General features: G+C 42.0%; 1 protein-coding gene across 7 annotated transcripts in view; it reads left to right on the top strand.

The window, feature by feature from the left end:
• Positions 1 to 3,027, top strand: part of NRCAM (neuronal cell adhesion molecule) — a 306,610-nt gene extending 303,583 nt beyond the window's left edge. For 5 of the 7 annotated variants that reach the window (XM_025379924.1, XM_025379923.1, XM_025379921.1 and 2 more), the window contains one exon: positions 518 to 3,027. In XM_025379924.1, coding sequence (XP_025235709.1) covers positions 518 to 755 — 238 coding nt within the window. In that variant the 3' untranslated portion in view covers positions 756 to 3,027. The remainder of the gene's footprint in view (positions 1 to 517) is intronic. The other 2 variants (XM_025379925.1, XM_025379926.1) reach the window with 1 other exon arrangement.
• The last annotated feature ends 15,790 nt before the right edge of the window (positions 3,028 to 18,817 follow it).

The following is an 18,817-nucleotide window of genomic DNA, read 5'->3' as shown; positions in this document are numbered from 1 at the left end:
ATAACAAAATTATTTGAAATGCAGGATTTTGCTTCTCCTTCTGGCTCAGAAAAAAAAAAAAATCCATATTTCACACCTAACCAAAATCATGCTCCATTCACAACCAAGGAATCAGAGATATTGTGCAGTTTAACATACTAACTTCTTTACTTGCCATAAGCTTTTGCCTTTTTGAATTCAAAATAATGATGATTTTTCTCCTTTTCTTAATTCTTTCTTATTTAATGCTTGTGATTATTTTTGGATTGCTTTCAACTCAGGAATCAGAATTTGTCATTGAAATTAACATACACAATTGAGAGCCATCCACTCTACTGAAGACTTCATGATTCAACCATTTCTGCTCCTGATTTCCATTCCAACTCATCCTCGTTATTGGAGTCAACCTGACAATTAGATTTGGCCAGACAAACCCAGGACTCCAAATGCTTTCTCATAATTTGCATGCATGGTCTTTAAAAACAAAAAATGTTACCTAAATGCCAATCTCAACAAAAATGTTTTCTCTTTCTTCCAGTGACGCAGAAGACCACAAGCCTTTGAAAAAAGGAAGTCGAACTCCTTCAGACAGGACTGTGAAAAAAGAAGACAGTGACGACAGCCTAGTTGACTATGGAGAAGGGGTTAATGGCCAGTTCAATGAGGATGGCTCCTTTATTGGACAATACAGTGGTAAGAAAGAGAAAGAGCCGGCTGAAGGAAATGAAAGCTCAGAGGCACCTTCTCCTGTCAACGCCATGAATTCCTTTGTTTAATTTTTAAGCTTTTTGCCAATATTCCATTTCTCTAGAATGTTTATCCTAAGCACTTGTTTGTCAGCCCTCTCATACTATGAACATATGGGTAGAGAGTATATTTTCTGCTGTATGTTAATATTATGAGAATAGTTAGAGCAAAAACATAACTCAGTCAAATGATATGTTAATGTGAACTGGAATGCAAAGTGCATACTTTTTCGTTCAAAATGGGTATTCTTGATTTCCTCAGAACTAGTAAAAAAATAATGTGACATCACCAACAGATCCTGTTATTTCCTCTTCAGGATACAGTTCAATATGATGCATGAAAAATGCTCCACATTTAAAAGACATACCCGTGTATGTTATGAAAACATGGTTTGATACTTTGTTTATACTATCCTCAGCAGAACCCCTATATATGAATTCCGTTTTCATTGTCAAGAGTGTTACTGTAGTATTCTCTAGAACTTCAATGTCTTTGTGGACATTGTTGTGAAATTGGTGACTCTATGTATAGCTGTCGTTAGTCTTTTTGGGAGACTGTTAGGAACAGTATGTACAGTATATACTTGCTAAATGAGTTCATTATGACAGTCGCATTGCTGATGCTTACCGAGAACTGTTACCTACTCTTGGCTCCTGTTACTCCGTAGGCTTCTTAATCTTCCAGGCATTACAGCAGCACAGTGTTCTTTTTACATCATTTCTATGTTGGGTTGTTTTTAGGCATAAACAAGGTGTATTGCAATGCATTTCGGCATGTGTGCCATACTGAAAGAATCAAAAACAAATCATTCAAATTAAATTTCAAACATTATTCCAGAGAACACAGGGCAAGACACATACAGTGCCTTCAGACATTAAGCATTCCATAACATACTGCATTCTCTATCAGCTGGTCCAGTCCATTCTGAGTCCTAGATTACTGTCATTGTCTAAAAGTAACTTTTAAAAAGCAGAGTTCGTGAAAACTGCAATGCTGGGAAAAGAAGAAAACATGAAAATAAAAGTAAGAAGACAGTTTATTTGAAATAGCATTTCCTCATAAGCATAAAAAAAGCTTTGTCACCAACTGAAGCACATGATGATTTTGTGGTCCTCTATGATTTCTGTTACATTCAGTAAGAAAGATGTCAACATGCTAGAAAATTAATTTTAAAAACTAAGTTATTCCAACACTAAAAGCATACAACAGCATGCCAACAGTAATATATTATTCTCCAAGACTTTACCTATGTGCGTGTTCAAAACTCTGCAGCATTAAACAACGTGTATGCAAATTGCTATGGACACATTTCAGAATCTAAGAAATCTGACAAGTGCTTAAAAGGCCAACGGTCCAAGGGATTACATCTGCAGTTTAAAAAGTAAATATATATTCTATCATATTCATAAACAATATCTATCAAATGGGTTACCTCCAAATATGAAAATCTATAACAACCTATGGTTGAAGGAATGCTCAGTTTCATTTGCCAATAAATTGGTTTCTCATAACTTGCATCAAGTTTAATTTTAAGTAAAGCTTTTTATATGTAGATATTTTGTTGAATTTGTAAATACACTTAAAGTGTAGATGCTATATGCTTATAGGTGTTACATACAAATAAACATGCAATGTTTATGTTGTACTGTATAAGAAGTAAGCTAATTAATGCAGTGAATGGGATTGGAAAGCATCTACTTAAATATGTACTGGGTTCCCCCTCCCCCTGCCTTTTTTGCTGTGAAACTGAAATAGTGAACTTTTCTACATATTGACGGCAGATTTCTTGATGAAATCTTCAGAGCTTTGCCTATGGGGCACAGAAGGCCTAGTAACCTGGCGTCTTTGATATATGTAGGTAAAGCATAATTTAAAGTAATCCCAGGTAAAGATGGCCCTAAATACTTTCATGTCTCTATATTCACTTTTCATAGATCCACCTGTCTATTGAAAATACAAAAAGACAAAACAGGTTTGCCTTGGCATCAGAGAGCACAGAGATTAAAAGTTACTTTAAATTTGCCAATATTTTGGGAGAACAATAAAAACACAGTTTTTCCTCTTCCATACTGGTAGATGCGAAATTTATCTGTGCATGAAAGGGTCACTTCTGTATCACACCTGTAATAGTGCAACAGGTTTTGTATTAAAAATTAAATGTGGTTTTAAAAGTTCCTCTCTCTTTTGTAATGTATGTTCCCAATTGAGTGTGAATGTCCAAGTAATGGTGTATGTAATGGTACAGGCAAATGTGACTGCATTTCCCTCAAAAAAGTAACGATTAAACAATATTGATCTCTTTGTGATTTTTAACTTTTTCAAACATATATTGCCTAATGTTTTAAAATGGTGAAAAATTTTATTTTTACTTTAAAATGGCTGTTCTATGCCGAGAAAATGAAAACTAAATACAAACAGATCTAATAAAACAGGACATACCAAAAACATTCGAATGAGAAACAGGACTAGATATTCCTAGCCTTTTGAGAAAGGTTCAAGAAATCAGACGCTGCCTCCTTTCCCAAAGCCTGGTTCCTGGTGCCTGCCTGGGCCCAGCCCCTCTCTTCTGCTTGCCTGGACTCTGCCCTCCTGAATCACAGGCGACTTGGATTTCTTAACTCTCCTGTCTGAAGGAGGACACTACAGGTGTCGAATATATGTCAACCTCTCCCTTCTCTCCACCCTCATTCTTCTAATCTTCTCAAACCCCACTGCAAACAGCCAAGCCCCAGCATGTTTGCATGTTCCACCACCTGCCCGTTATTCTCCAGCCCCCTGGTCCCAGCCCCACACCTACAAGACCTCCTGTTGGCTCAGAGCTGCCCTCCTCCCGGTGATTTGGATCACATGTTATATAAGTGAACCTTAAAGTGCTATGCCAAGCTTGGTGTTTCCACCTGGAGGGCATGTCTGTCACTCACTTCAGAACAGCATGTCAGGGCCTCTCCTCCCCTCTACAATGTGGGCCACATTCACAATCCATAGCTTTGTCTTCCTCATCAGTCCTGGGGCTCTTTAGCAAAAAGGGGCTGGAGAAATGCAATCTTGACCCCAAAAAGCAATGGTCCATTGATGGTATGAACTTTCTTGTTCAGATGGCTTACAACAGGTCAGGTTTACCTATAATGGCTGATTTGTTTTGTTTTGAGACAGAGTCTCGCTCTATCACCCAGCCTAGAGAGCAGAGGCACTCACTGCAGCCTCTGCCTCCTGGGTTAGTTCAAGTGATTCTCATGCCTCAGCCTCCCAAGTAGCTGGGATTACAGGTGTGCACCACCACGTCCGGCTAATTTTTGTATTTTTAGTGGAGACAGGGGTTTTGCCATGTTGGCCAGGCTAGTCTCAAGCTCTTGACCTAAAGTGACCTACCCGCCTCGGTGGGTGGTCCGAGTGACTCGGTGGGCTGAGTGACCTACTCGGCCTCCCAAAGTGCTGGAATTACAGGCATGAGCCACCGCGCCCGGCCCTAATGAACGATTTTGGAAAAGGCTTATGGAGGCAAGGGAAAAGAATATGAAGAATTCTCACCCAAATTAAGCAAATCCCTCCTGCTCAGGAGGTTTTCCTACAGATTACCACCAGAGGGCTCCCCTGCTCTATGCAGTGCAAGAGAAACCTACTTGCAGGAAAAAGTGGCCTCTGGACACAGTGCAAACCAGCTTTAATAATCAGTTTGTGATCTGATCATGCAAAAAAATGATTGCCTGCTGCAACAGGGGAAAATTGGATTTGCAGCTTTCTCTGACGAGTCCACAGCTTCCAGGGAGCAAGCATGTGTCCCTGTGAGCCTTGTTAAGCTTCCTCTTAATGACTGTGGCTGGGGAGTTTCGGCAGGGGGAGAGGAAGGAGGAGCATGCCTCCTGGGTCCTACTAAGCATCCCTACCACTGCTGCAAGTTGGTAGGGATGAGGCGAGGCATGTCCTTAAAATGGCATCTCCCTCTTCTCCAGAGTATGCTATTTTATCTGCCAATGGCTTGATGTTTTGTGATGGTATAGCACCCCCCAAAAAAGCACTGTTTAAGCACAGACAGCTCTTTTCACTAAAAAAAAAAAAAAAAAAAAAAAAACAAGAGAGGGAGAGAGCACTACTTGAGTATTTATACTAATAAATAAATAGTTCCTAGGTGGAGGTGGAAAATTCACTGAACCGGAAAGAGATGGGGATTTGTCACGGCAACAACCCCAATTCAGGAAGCCCCCAAACCTGTGAAATTAACCTGTGCTCGCAGCTGTGCTTGCTTACAGAAAGGAAGGCCAGATGCCAGTAACCATGAAGTAGCTCAGCAATACTGCCCTGACCTGCATTCTTGCTTCATTACCATGCTAAGACCTCCGCCCAGGGGCCAGTAATGTACCTTGTTAGGCACAAAAAGTGCCAAGTACAAAAGACTGTGCACACTGTAGCCCTCCTGGAAGAACCCACCTTTTTTCAGGAATTGCGCCCCAGTCTCCACCTACCTGCCCTAAGAGCTCTTAACATCTCCCTTTACCCGCCCCCATCCTCCCATCTGGCAAGAAGGTGCTTTGAGTATGAGCTTCCCTTATCCATTTCTTTATTAATAAATAAAGTTTCTGCTCTGCTTTACTAAGCTTGGTTTGGTTCTATTGGGCGAAACGGCACCAGGCAGGAAAATGACCCATTAGTGTCAACCAGCCTCCCTGGAGGGTGGGTAACAGATTCAGATTCCAGCTCTGCCATCAACTAGCTGTGTGGCAGTATATAAATGAACCCCCTAATCTCCCACCTCTCCAAACCTCTGCCTTTTCAACTTGAAAATGACAGATAGCAGATGTTTTCTAAGATATCTTTCTGCTTAGATCTTATGGTTCTTAATAACAAACCCACACACACACACACACACACAATCTGAGCACCTTCTAGACCCAGGTATTTTGCTAATTGGGGAAGATACAAGATGAGCAAAACCAGATGTGGTTCCTGTTCTTATGTAGGCTAGAGGCTGGTGTGAGCAGACACACATTGTCAAATAATCACCTAAGTGAATGTGTAATTCCAAACTGAGGTAAGAGCTATAAAGGGAAGGCACACCATTCCATGAGAGCAAATGATGGCAGAGCCCAGCCTGGTCAAGGTGGTCAGGAAAGTGTCCCTGAAGAAATGTGAGCTGAGAGCTGGGACAAGTTGGAACCGAGGAGGAGGAGGCAGGACAGAGTTGCTGCACAGAAAGGCCAGTGTGCCTGGAGCGGATGCAGGGCCAGACCATGCTGGGGCTTGAGGACAAGCTTTTGCATTTATTCAAGGAGCAGTAGCAACTGGAAGTCATTGGAGGGGGCTTAAGTCAAGGGCTGTATGATGCAATTTGTGTTTGTAGGGGGTGGGGTTTATGAGATTTTGTGTGGCGAATGGACTGGAAGGGAGTTAGGGAAGAAGCTAAGAGGCCTTTGGGAAGCTGAGCAGTAATTTAGACAAGAGATGATAGAGACTGGATCTGGTCATAACACTGGAGGTGGGGAGAAATGAGTGAATTCTAAGAATATTTAGGAAGCAAAACTGATGGGAACAGTGGATTAGATATGGAGAGTTGAGGGAAAGAGAGGTTATCAAGGATGGTGTTTAGATTTCTGACTTGCCTAACCAGACATGAGGTTCACTCAGGTGTGAATGTCGGAAAAGAACTAGATTTGGGGACACATTATAATTTCAGAATAATAAATAAGGAATTTGAAAACCTGAGACATCCAAATGGAAATAACTAATAGGAATTGGATATTTGAGCTTATCCAAAGAAACTTCTAAGATGAGAAGTAGCAATTTAAACCATGAGGCACGGATGAGATTGCCTAGGGAGAGAGTATAGACAAGAAGGCTGAGGACTACACCTTACTCAGACACTTCCAAATATAATGGACAGGAAGAGAAAGAAAGACCTCTAAAGGAGACCAGTAAACAGGGGCCCAAAGTCAGGAAGAAGTAAAGAGAATGTGTTGTCCTGGAAGCCAGTGAAAGAGACCATTTCAAGACCAGAGAATGGTTGATAATGTCACATTATACTGAAAAATCAAGCAAAATGAGGACTGAAAACTGTTTCTTGGATTTGAAGACATAAAGGTCATTTAAGACCTTAGTAAAAGTAACCACCTGGAGTGTGGTTCAGATTGGAAAGAGATGAAGAGTGAGTAGGTGAGGAAATGAGGACAAATTCTGCCATTACTCATATGGGCAACCCATCAGTGCCTACGTACAGTTCCGTGACATCTCTCCCTCCATAATCATGTAATCTACACATCTCACTCTGCCCACAGCCTCTCCACTGCCCATCTGATTTCCATTGACCCTTCAGTTTACCCCTTTTCTCGATCCCTCCTCCACAGATGTTATAGTCCCTATGTGAAACACTCCTGCTTTACATTAAAGTCCTTTGGCCTTCTGTCTTTTCTAAATGCCTGTGGAGAAATTGCGGGACTCAGGAGCAAGTCTACTCTCTGTTTTCTCCTGCCTGCCCCTAGGGGCTGAGTAGATCAGTGTCATACAGTTTTATATCTTCGAATTGTTCAACTCTCAACACTGCCTAGTAGACCTGCTATTTTTCTCAAGGGAACTTACATTCTCACACTCAACAATGACTATGTCAAATCTTCTTCATTCTCCTCAAGGATTTAACCCTGCCCTCTCTCCCCACTCACTCTCACAAATCACTTGTCTTTTTTTTTTTTTTTTTTTTTTTTTTTTGAAACAGTCTCACTCTTGTCACCCAGGCTGGAGTATAGTGGTGTGATCTCAGCTCACTGCAACTTCTGGGTTCAAGTGATTCTCCTGCCTCAGCCTCCCAAGTAGCTGGGATTACAGGTGCCCACCATCACGCCTGGCTAATAGTAGAGATGGGATTTCCCCATTTTGGCCAGGCTGCGTCTTGAACTCCTGACATCAAGTGATCCACCCACCTTGGCCTCCCAAAGTGCTGGGATTATAGGTGTGAGCCACTGGGCCCAGCCTCACAAATCACTTTCTACAAAATGACCTTACATCATAATTCACTGAAAAGAGGGGAGGGAAGCATAGATGGGAATTCCCTCATCTTCCTGCTAGCAAACCAAAACGTTTGCCTCAATATTTTCTCATTCTCTACCTCTAACCTCCTGTTAAGACAGAGGAGCCATCCTTCCTCCTAACGAGGGCCAGTCCCTCTACCTGAGCTGCCATCTCTCTCCTCTGGTGGGTTCTTACCCATCAGTTATTTCTTCTCCTGTTTAACTGGAGTGTCTATTGACATTCACACTGTTCAAGTCTCTCCCATCTAAAACAAATGGACCATTGAAACCTTTGATTCCCACCCCACTTACCCCCTTCAGTTATCCTCCTCTCTCCTCCACTTCATGGCTGAAATAATACTGGAAAAAGTATATGAAGATAATTACAAAAGCTACTGTTTGCCAGACAGTACATCCTTTGTTCCTTGTATAGCCATAAAACTTCTCCAGTCTCACTCAGCGTGTCCTATAGACACGGTCTGTCTTCAGCTGTAACTATTTAACTCATTATCTCGGTGAATGACTTGACAAACTTTTTTTTTCATAGAAGAGCTTCTCAGCCTGCACACTGAAATCACCTGGGGAGTTTTAAAACCCTAATACCTGCCCACCCACCCTCACAGCATCTTTATTGTAATTGTCTGAGACATGACTTGGACATCACGACTTGTTAAAGCTCCCCAGATGATTCTAATGTGCAACCAAGATTGAAACCAGTGTAAAGAAACAACTTGTTCCCACCCTATTGTCTGAAAGCATTTAATGAACAGTATTTTGAATACGTTTCTTCCCACAGCCCATGTTTGATCTCAAAATCTCTCATATTCCTCTCATAGAAAACATATCTAGAGTAAATAGGCCCCTCATACATTGCTGGTAGGAATATAACAGTTTGGTGATTTCTTAAAATGTTAAATGAAAGTTTACCATATGACCCAGCAAGCAATTCCACCTCTAGGTATGTGCCCAAGAAAAATGAAAACACATGTCCACACATAGACTTGTACAGGAATGTTCAGAGAAGCATTGATCATAATTGCCCCCCCAAAAAAATGTCCATCCACAGATGAATGGATAAACAAACTGTGGCATATCCACACAACTAAATGCCATATCTAAACAAGTAAATGGAATACTATACAGCAATTTTTTGAAAAGCATTAACACTCGCCAAAATGTGGAGGACTGTCAAAAACATGCTGAACTAAAGAAACCACACACAAAAACCCACATATTGCATGATTCCATTTACTTAAAATGTTCGGAAAATGCAAACTTCTAAAGACAATGAAGAATAGTCATTATCTGAGGCTGGGAACGGGAACAAGGATTAACTGTAAGTTGGCACGTGGCATCTTACTGGAGTGATGGAAATGTTCTAAAACTGGATTGTGTTGATAACCACACAGCATGGTAAATTTACTAAAAATCATTAAAGCAAGTGAATTTATAATATGTAAGTTACACCTCCATAAGCTGTTAGAAGAAACCATCACTAGGCTTATGTTTGAGAAGTGAATAGACTATGCATAAATGAGGCTTCTGATGCCTATACCATATGTGGGGCAAGTCCCCTCCCAGCCCTCCTGTTTCCTCAGTGAAACACCACAAGAGCAGTGAAGCCTTAGCTGTTTGGTAGCACCAGCTTAGTGTCGTGTACCATCCTGTTTCTCTTTCTTATCCCCCCACCCCCGAGTTTTTACTACCTGTCTTACTCCTTCCTGGTACCTCCCTCATTTTTGCTCTCCAGGTCTTAAACAGCATCCTGTATCCTAGCTTTCAAGGGACAAGGGATTCCTCTAAGGTCCCTTTTATGAGGGGACTAATATCATTCATGAGGGCTCATGATCTAATCATCTCCCAAAGGCCCTACCTCCTAATGCCATCACAGTGGGGGTTAGGATTTAATATATGAATTTCGAAGGACTTAAATATTCAGTCTATAGTAGTGCCCAATCTCAATAAATGGCACCACTTTGGCTCAAGGCAAAACATGCAGGAGTCATCTTTTAAGCTCCCCATGCCTCCCCAACAAGTCCATTGGTCAATTCTAGAAGTCTATTTCCAAAATATATGTTGAACACATCACATTCTTCATCTCCAGCCTCCCTCCTGTAAGCCATACTTCACACAACACAACAGGGTTGGCAGTCTTTTTCTTTAAAAACCCAGATAGATCGGGCACACTAGCTCATGTCTTTAATTCTAGCACTTTGGGAGGCCAAGGCAGGAAGATTGCTTGAGCCCAGGAGTTTCAGACCAGCCTGGGCAACAACGTGAGACCCCCATCTCTACAAAAAAATTAAAAAGCCAGGTGTGATGGCTGGGACCTGTGGTCCCGGCTACTTAGCAGGATCACTTGAGCCCAGGAGGTCGAGGCTGCAGGGATCACTATTCATGTCACTGCACTCCAGCCTGGGTGACAGAGCAAGACCCTGTCTCAAAAAAATAATAATGATAATAATAAATTAGACAGTAAATAACTTAGACTTTGCAGGCCATTTGTTCTGTGTTGCAACTGCTAGCTCTGTCATTGTACAGCAAAAGCAGCCCTAGAGAATACTTAAATGAATGGGTGTAACTATGACTAGCCAGATTTACCCATGGGCCATAGTTTGCTCATCTCTGCAAAAGAGAGATTACGTAACTCCCTGTCTAAGATACTTCAAAGACTTCCTACTCCACTTAGAAGAAAATCCAAATTTCTGACCAGAGCCCCTTGCTCCCTTCCTCCTCTCCACTCTGCTCTAGCCACATTAGCCCCCTTTCTTTTATTCACACAAAAACTGTGGCCTTTCCCACCCAAAGGCTTTGCATTTGTTGTTCTGTCTACCTGGAGGTTCTTCCTCCAGGTCTCTGCACGGTTCACTCCCCATTCTCCAGGCTGCAGTAGAATAATGTCTCCCCTCACATCTTGTCTACAAACAGTCCCCTTCCTCTGTTACTCTCTCACACACACATGTCATGCTTTGTTTTCCTTATAGCAGTTATCATAGCCTGAATTTTGCTTTTGTATTTATTTATTCACTCACTGAGTGTTTGCATTCCCAAACTAGAGCTGTAAGAAGGCTGGGGACTGACTTGTGTCCACCGCCAGATCCCTCACTCCTAGAATCAAATCCCTAAGACTTGTGTATTCTCCTCTTCTTTTGAGGATATTTGCTGAGTGCCTCATATGTACCAGACACTGTGTAGGCTCACAGTTGATAATCAATAAATATTGCTGGAGTGAATTAAGAAGACAATGCAACCATTCCCAGATTCTTTTTATATTAGATAAGTCTCACTGGGGTGTGCATGCAACCATTTTTCCACAAACTTCAGCATTTTTAAAGCAATTCCTTTGACAAAAACTTCCCCAGACCACCAAGGCAAATGAGATGTCTTTCCCTTAGTACCTGCTTTTGTCACCCCTGTTTGTGGTTTCCCCTTCAGACCTGTTCTTTTCTATTTTCTCTGGGGAAAAAAGTGTTCTCGGTCCCTTAAAAAGAAAAGACACCGTTTTATATAATACCATCAGATACCATGAATAAAAATATAGGCATGCAGCAGCTTTGCACAAAAACACTGTGACCAAATGCTTTTTCAGAGTAAAGCATTGCTGCATTGAGTGGAGATACAGAGATATCAGAATAAGCAATGAAAATAAATGTAGCAGCAACTGGCATCTTGATGCATTCAATGAACAATTGACTTAGGAGAAGAAACAGGGAAGGCATGATATGTAGAAAGATGACATCTTTGGAGGGGAGGAGACTCTAAACAGGGTGATTCTGGTAACTGAGGTAGCATGAGAAGTCCATTTCATCTGTAATGAACCACAGGAACTCTCACTGGGCAGGTGCATCAGGGGACCTGTGAGAAGACCCCACTCATCTCCACTGCTGTGGGGAAAGGCCAGAGCACTGGCTGATGCCACCACAGTCCAGAAAGGCAGAAGCAGGGAAAGAAGCATTCTTCTCAATCTTAATGCAATAAAATGCCCAAGGTAAACTCTGAAATGAAAGAAAATTTCAACTGTAAACATGACCTTGAAATCTGTATGGACTGGATATCTGTGTCACCCTCCACCCCAAATTCATATGTTGAAGCCCCAACTCCCATTGTGACTGTGTTTACAGATGGGGCCTTTATGGAGGTAACTAAGGCTAAATGAAATTATAATAGTGAGGTCCTGATCTGATTGGGGTAGTATCTTTATAATAAGAGACAAATAAGAGCTTGTTCTCTCTCTCTCTCTCTCTCTCTCTCTCTCTCTCTCTCTCTCTGCCATGTGAGGACAGAGAGAAGGTGGTCTTCTGTAAACCAGAAAGGGAATCCTTGCCAGGAATTGAGTTGGCTGGCTCTGGAATATGTAGCCTCCAGAACTATAAGAAAATAAACTTCAGTTGTTTCAGCCACCCAATCTGTGGTATTGTTATGACAGTCCAAGCTAAGACATAATCCTCTGCAAATTATTTTACATTATTTCACATCCTGTCCCCCAAATACAAACAATCCTTGTGTATTCCTACTTTATATGTGTTTCCAGCATTTAATCCTCTTCATTTAGCAAGGAATTTCTGGATTAAAATAAGGAGGAAGAAGAAGATAACCCAGCTTCGCTGCCCATTAAATTCCAAGTATTGTACAAGGCAATGTGTACATCATTCCCATCTAATATTCTCACCAATCCTGTGAGGTGGCGTCGCTTTTATTTCCAAAGATTACATAGCTGTAGAAGAGATCTAGTCTATGAACTAAAGTGTGTCTGACTCCAAAATACAAGCTCTTTCTCTCTATAACTTATTTATCCTTAAATCTAAACTAAGTGAGAGTCTGATATCCAAAATGAGAGGAGAGTAGGCCTATAAGTCTGTCCAGTTGTAAAAGACTAATATTTAAAAATGAAAAACAAGCCTATTGTTTTTAAAGGCCAGGAGTCCCCTAGTCCAAAAGCTATGAAAAGGAAAGACATGGCTGTCTCTGGGTATGCAAGTTTGGAGCTGACTACAGTGGCTTGGACCCACTTTTATAGAAGAGCAGAGACACATCTTTCTCTTTTTGGATTTTTGCATATAGAGCATGGCATGAGGGCAGCCAGCTTTCAAGAATCATCTAAGCTCTGATGGTCATGAGGCTGCCAGATGCTTCAGAAGGCAGAGTGAAGGCTTCCTTGGCTTTCCCTCTTCCTACAAGTTGCTTCATAAAGTCCCCTAAACCTTGTTGGGACTGGTTAGAGGTTGTCAGGGTTGTGTCATGATAATTATTTTCCATAGCAATGGGAAGGACACAGTAAGAATGTGAAAGTCAAGCCTAACTGCTTAACCAGCTCTATTCAGGAGAGCTTGTTCATGGGTAGACAATGACTTGGGATCTTGGCTATCTACTCTGTTCACTCAAGCTCAGTCTTACTTCCATAGCATGTAGACAAAGGAAGAAGAGATGGCAAATCTAGAGGTCTGGATTTACCCCTCTGCATCTAGTTACTCCAAAAAAAAAAAAAAAAAAAAAGCAAATCCTTCCATCAAGCAGTATTTTACATCTTTGGGTCCACAGCTAATGTCACGGATTTCAAGAGAGATGGAAGAATGAAAACAATGATCTCTGCACTTCTGGCACCTTCCCTTCAGTGCATTTGGAGGACTAGGTGACTTCATGCCCAACAATTAGAGATCTAGGACCAAGCCCTGTGGTGGTTCATAGACTATAATTACAAAGACAGATACTACTGTGGGCTGAAGTAGAGAAATCCTAGAAGAGGACCCTGGAAAATGAATGAAATTTGGAAAGGAAATAGATGGAAAGAGGGTAGCACAGACAGAAAAATGCCCCCCACCAAGATGTGCATAGCATAATTAATCCCTGGAACCTGTGAATATATGACACGGCAATAATGACTTTGAAAATGTGATTAAGAATATAGAGACAGGGATATCCTGGATAATCCTAGTGGGCACAATAAAGTCACAGCAGTCCCCATAAGAGGAAAGCAGGAGAATCCACCTTAGTAACAAGACACATGACGATGGAAGCAAGAGGTTTGAGTGGTACAAGGAAGGAGCCATGGAAGCTTCTGAAAGCTGAAAAAGGCAAGGGAATGGATTCTCCCCTCAGAGCCTCCAGAAGGAACCAGACCTGCCAACTCTTGGCTTTAGCTTAGACTAATTCCAAACTTCTGACCTTCTTAACTGTAAGATAGTAAGTTTGTGTTGTTTTCAGCCACCAAGTTTGTGGTAATTTTGTTACAGCAGCAAAAGGGAACTAACACAAGGGGAAACATTCAGTTTGGAAAAGCAGAAAATTCAATAAATTCAAATGGCAATGGCTTCTAAGTGATAACAAACCCACAATCGCAGTATTGGGGTTAGGAAGAAGAAAGATGGGTGCAAAGGCTTCCGTAACAAAGTACCATGAACCGAGTGGTTTAAACGATAGAACTTTCCCAGGCACGGTGGCTCACGCCTGTAATCCCAGCACTTTGGGAGGCTGAGGCAGGCAGATCACCTGAGGTCAGGAGTTCGAGACCAGCCTGGCCTACATGGCAAAACCCTGTATCTACTAAAACTACCAAAATAAATAAATAAATAAAATAAAATTAGCCAGGCCTGGTGGCACGCGTCTCTATTTCCAGCTACTCGAGAGGCTGAGGCACGAGAATTGCTTGAACTCAGGTGGCGGAGGTCATAGTGAGTCGAGATCATGCCACTGCACTCCAGCCTGGGCGACAGAACAAGATTGTCTCAATTAAAAAAAAATAAAATAAAATTTTTTCTTCTCACAGTTCTGGAGGCTAGAAGTCCAAGATCAAGGTGCCAGCAGGGCCATGCTTCCTCCAAAGGCGCTGGGAAAGGAGCTGTTCCAGGCCTCTCTCCTAGCTTCTGGTTCCTGGGCTTCACGTGGTGTTTTCCTTATGTGCATGTCTCTGTATTTCCAATTTTCCCTTTTTGTATGTGAAAGGGGATACCAGTCATAATGGATTAGGGGCGCACGCTACTCCAGTATGACCTTGTCTTAACTTTAATTACATCTACAATGACCCCATTCTTAAATAAGTTCACATTCTGAGGTACTAGGAATTAGGACTTCCACACATGAATTCAGAGGGAGGGCTACAGTACACAATACAACCCGTAACACTTGGGAAATGGAAATGTGATCTTATCCATGCCAATACCTCCTGTAGCTTCTATAATATGCCAGATGTGGGAGGGTTGCAAAGGAAACAGAAAGAAGGTCACTTCCTTTGAGGAACTGACATTTGTGCTGAGGCCTATGGTAGGTGGGGGAGGTATAAGACTCCACATGATTTCAGGTCTGGGACCAAGGAATTCTTAGGTCACCCAAGTGGTGACAAATCCTGTAGCAGGACAAGGCGGAGAAGCACACCTGAAGACTGAGGAAGAGAATCAACAGATTCAGAAAAGAACTGATGCCAGTTTGGGGAGCACTTGTAATCGTACACTGCTTAGTTGTGTAAGAGCGCTTAAAGTTTTCTGAAAATATTGTTCCTAACCATATTTTTATTCTCTAAGCTACTTTAATCAATAAATCCTGTATTGATTACTGAATGTGACATGACCCCTTGGGTTTCCTCACCAATGATACCTTCTGGAAGTGAAAAATTTGGAGCAGCACAAAGAGCTGCCTGAGAAAGCAGAACTAGACTCCAGGGAGGTGCATGGGCCAAACACACTGAGTGAAACAGGAAGCCACAAGAGCAAGGTGAAAGTTTCTTCACAGGACAAGAAGGGCAAAGCAGAAAAACCAAAGAATTAATGGAGCTGGAAAGACAAGCAGAAGGGACTCTGAAACCCACAGATAAGTAGGCAGGTGAAAAACAATGAGAAAGCTACTCCCAGAAGTTGTACAACTGATCTCTGCCCAAGTTGGACATTAGTTGAACTGGGCAGTCTCCTTAAGACGTTTTAAACATGTGCTCTCATCCAGGCACATTGTACCTTCTCAGAGCACAGCCACTCTTGCCAAGCCCCAGCAAGCTTGTCTTCACTACCTCTACCCGCACACTTCCTTGCTGTATCATTTCATTTCTGGGGATTAAGATAGATACTGATTTCTGTCATCTTATCTTAAAAATAAGGTTGATAGCTAGGCAGTTGTTAAATACTTGTTCAGAATACCATGCTATGCAAATGCCTTTGTTACCCAGTACAGGATGACAAGCATTTATTCAACAAATTTTGAGTGCAAACTATGTGTCAGTCACTATCTTAGGCATTGGTGATGGAAGGGTAAATAAGACAAAACCCACATCCTTCAGGGCTTTACAGACTAGGTGTGGAGTTATAAGGAGAGAGTCAGCCACATAGCAGGGACAGCAATGGCTGCACACACACACACAGGGTATTATATGCATCAGGAAGGGGAAACGCAGCCCAGAATGGAGGGGTAGGGACAATGCCTTGGAGGTGATGCTGAGACTCTAGCAGCATGAAGTAGATCATTGCTTAACACACTTTTTCTGTAAAGTGTCAGCTAGCGGATGTTTTTGGCTTTGCAGGTGGTATGGTCTCTCACAACCACTCAACTCTGCCATCGTAGCTTAAACAAGGCAGCTGTAGACGATATGCAGATAATCAGTTGGACTGTTCTAATTAAACTTTATTTGTGAGTGCAAAAATTTGTATTTCATATCATTGTTATATGTTACGAAATGCTATTTTTAAAATTTTTTCTTAATATTTAGAAATGTAAAAGCCATTCTTACTTTGCAGGCCCTATAAAAGCAGGCAGTGGCCAGCCTGCACCTGTGGGTTGTAGAATGCTGATCCTTGATCTAGATGAAGTAGGCAAAACATTCCATGCAGGAGGAACCACATACGACACACATGCACATGCAGGAAGGCCAAGCAGATGTTAAGGGTTAATGTTTTTTAAAGGCAAATCATGACTCTTATATAAATATAAAGCAAATATATACCAAAGATTCTATTCAATTTGCTCATTAATGAGAGAAACAGGAGAATGTTATAACCAGTTCAAAGGAGAATTTTTTTAAAAACACATATGTATAGGCCGTCAGAAATGCTGTAATCAATTGGCTGGTATCTGTATCTATCAATATCTATATGGCAATAATGAACTGCATCTCTACAGGACACAATTGGCATTTCCATGGACAAGAATCTTTCGTACTGCTATCAGTATTCTAAGAGTACAGAGTTGTAAAGTAGCTCAAACACAGAAATAAACAGGAAAGATATACTACATAAGATACCAAGTAATATTTTTGTTCATTTCAAAGATTTTCACAATTTTTCCTGGCACAGTTCAGCGTGATGGAAGGGAAGGTCCCTGGGAGGACTGATTCTGCCATTTGATACCTGAGATTGGCCCCCAACAACCTAATCTTTACTACTCTACTTCCCCTGCTTTCTTGCTATTTCAGTTCATCTCGAGGGAATTAAAAGAAATCTTGATATCTGTATGATGATGGGCAAGTTACTTAACTTCTTTGTGCCTCAGTTTCCTCATTTATAAAAAGAATAATTTAGTATCTACCTCACAGGTTGATGAGGGGATTAAATTATTTAGTACAACATATTCTCTTACAAAACATTCCCATTTCCCTGGATTCACTGAAATCTTCAAGAGTGCTAGTGTGACTATGCCACAAAGCTGCCACACCAAACAACAAAAGAAACATGCCATCACCGTGGGCTGTTACAGTGAGGTGGCTGTGGACTAATGTGTGGCTTTAGCTGAGTCATTTAACTCTCTAGATTTTCGCTTTTTCTCAAGGACAAAGAGAACTAATTATCTCTAAAGTCCTAGCTGGATCTCACACTCTTAAGACTGGTTAATTTTTGCTTAGAAATGACACATCTTTTGGCCGGGCGCAGTGGCTCACGCCTGTAATCCCAGCACTTTGAGAGGCTGAGGCGGGCGGATCACGAGGTCAGGAGATTGAGACCATCCTGGCTAACACGGTGAAACCCCGTCTCTACTAAAAAAAAAAAATACAAAAAAATTAGACAGGCGCTGTGGCGGGCGCTTGTAGTCCCAGTTACTCAGGAGGCTCAGGCAGGAGAATGACGTCAACCCAGGAGGCGGAGCTTGCAGGGAGCCGAGATCGCGCCACTGCACTCCAGCCTGGGAGACAGCGAGACTCCAGCTCAAAAAAAAAAAAAAAAAAAAAAAAAAATGGAAAAAGAAAAAAAGAAATGACACAGCTTTTACACATTTATCAACAACTGTAAAATGTGGTACATTTTAGCACTTTCCTATAAATGTTGAAATGTATTTTTAGATTCTTATAGGGATTATAAGAATAATCAATGGACCTGAGTCTCCTCTCCTCGTCTCTCCTAAATGCCCTGCGAGCTCCATCCACCTCGGTCTCTGTAATTAGAACACGCCAAGGCAGATTCTGAGGTGGAAGATGCCAGGATAACCTCAGGCCCAGGCCACTGCAGGCTGGATGGGTCTTCCTGTTAGGGGAAGAACTGGGAGAGTTGGTTTTAAGAGAAGCCAAATGGTAAGTCCATTGGGGTTCTCTCCAGGTTCCAATGAGCCCTTTGTCTGTGGTCACTCTGAGGTAATACAAAGGGGGTTGACATGGGTTCTGTCAGGGAGGGTTTTGCCACTTTCTCGCTGCCTGAGGGCGTTGTAGGCAGCCCAGGCCCTTCTGTCCTTTCAGAGCTTTGGTAGCGTGTGTCAGCTGCCTCAAGCACTAGGATCTTGGCTTCATTCAGGTTCACTGAATCTAATTAAAGGCTGATTAGCTGTTTCAAGGCCTCCTGTGACTGAGTAATCCTCCACACTTCCTGTCAGGACTTGCAAGCCTCGCTGTGCCCGGTGAAGACTCCTCAGCCCAAATGGAATCCCGACTGTGGGCAAGTCTCTTTAGGAACAGCCTCCTCAGCCCTGCAGTTAGGTGGGCCACCGCGGGGGAAAGACGGGAGGAGGCTCAGCTCACTAAGCAGTTCTGGTTGAGATGAGGCTGACTTCTGGGGAAATACCTCCTCCTAAGGAAGAGATGAAAGTCACCTCTCTTACACTTAACTTCAGTTCAACCGAAGGCATTAACATGTATACTTACAACAAATGAATTCTGATAGGTCAATTATACCTAATGGAATCTGTTGGTTTTTAAGGTT

The sequence above is a fragment of the Theropithecus gelada genome, chromosome 3, assembly GCF_003255815.1.
Source record: "Theropithecus gelada isolate Dixy chromosome 3, Tgel_1.0, whole genome shotgun sequence".
In the NCBI taxonomy this organism is placed as follows: domain Eukaryota; kingdom Metazoa; phylum Chordata; class Mammalia; order Primates; family Cercopithecidae; genus Theropithecus; species Theropithecus gelada.
The sequence above is the reverse complement of the archived record's forward strand: the minus strand, read 5'-3'. Positions and strand labels throughout refer to the sequence as shown.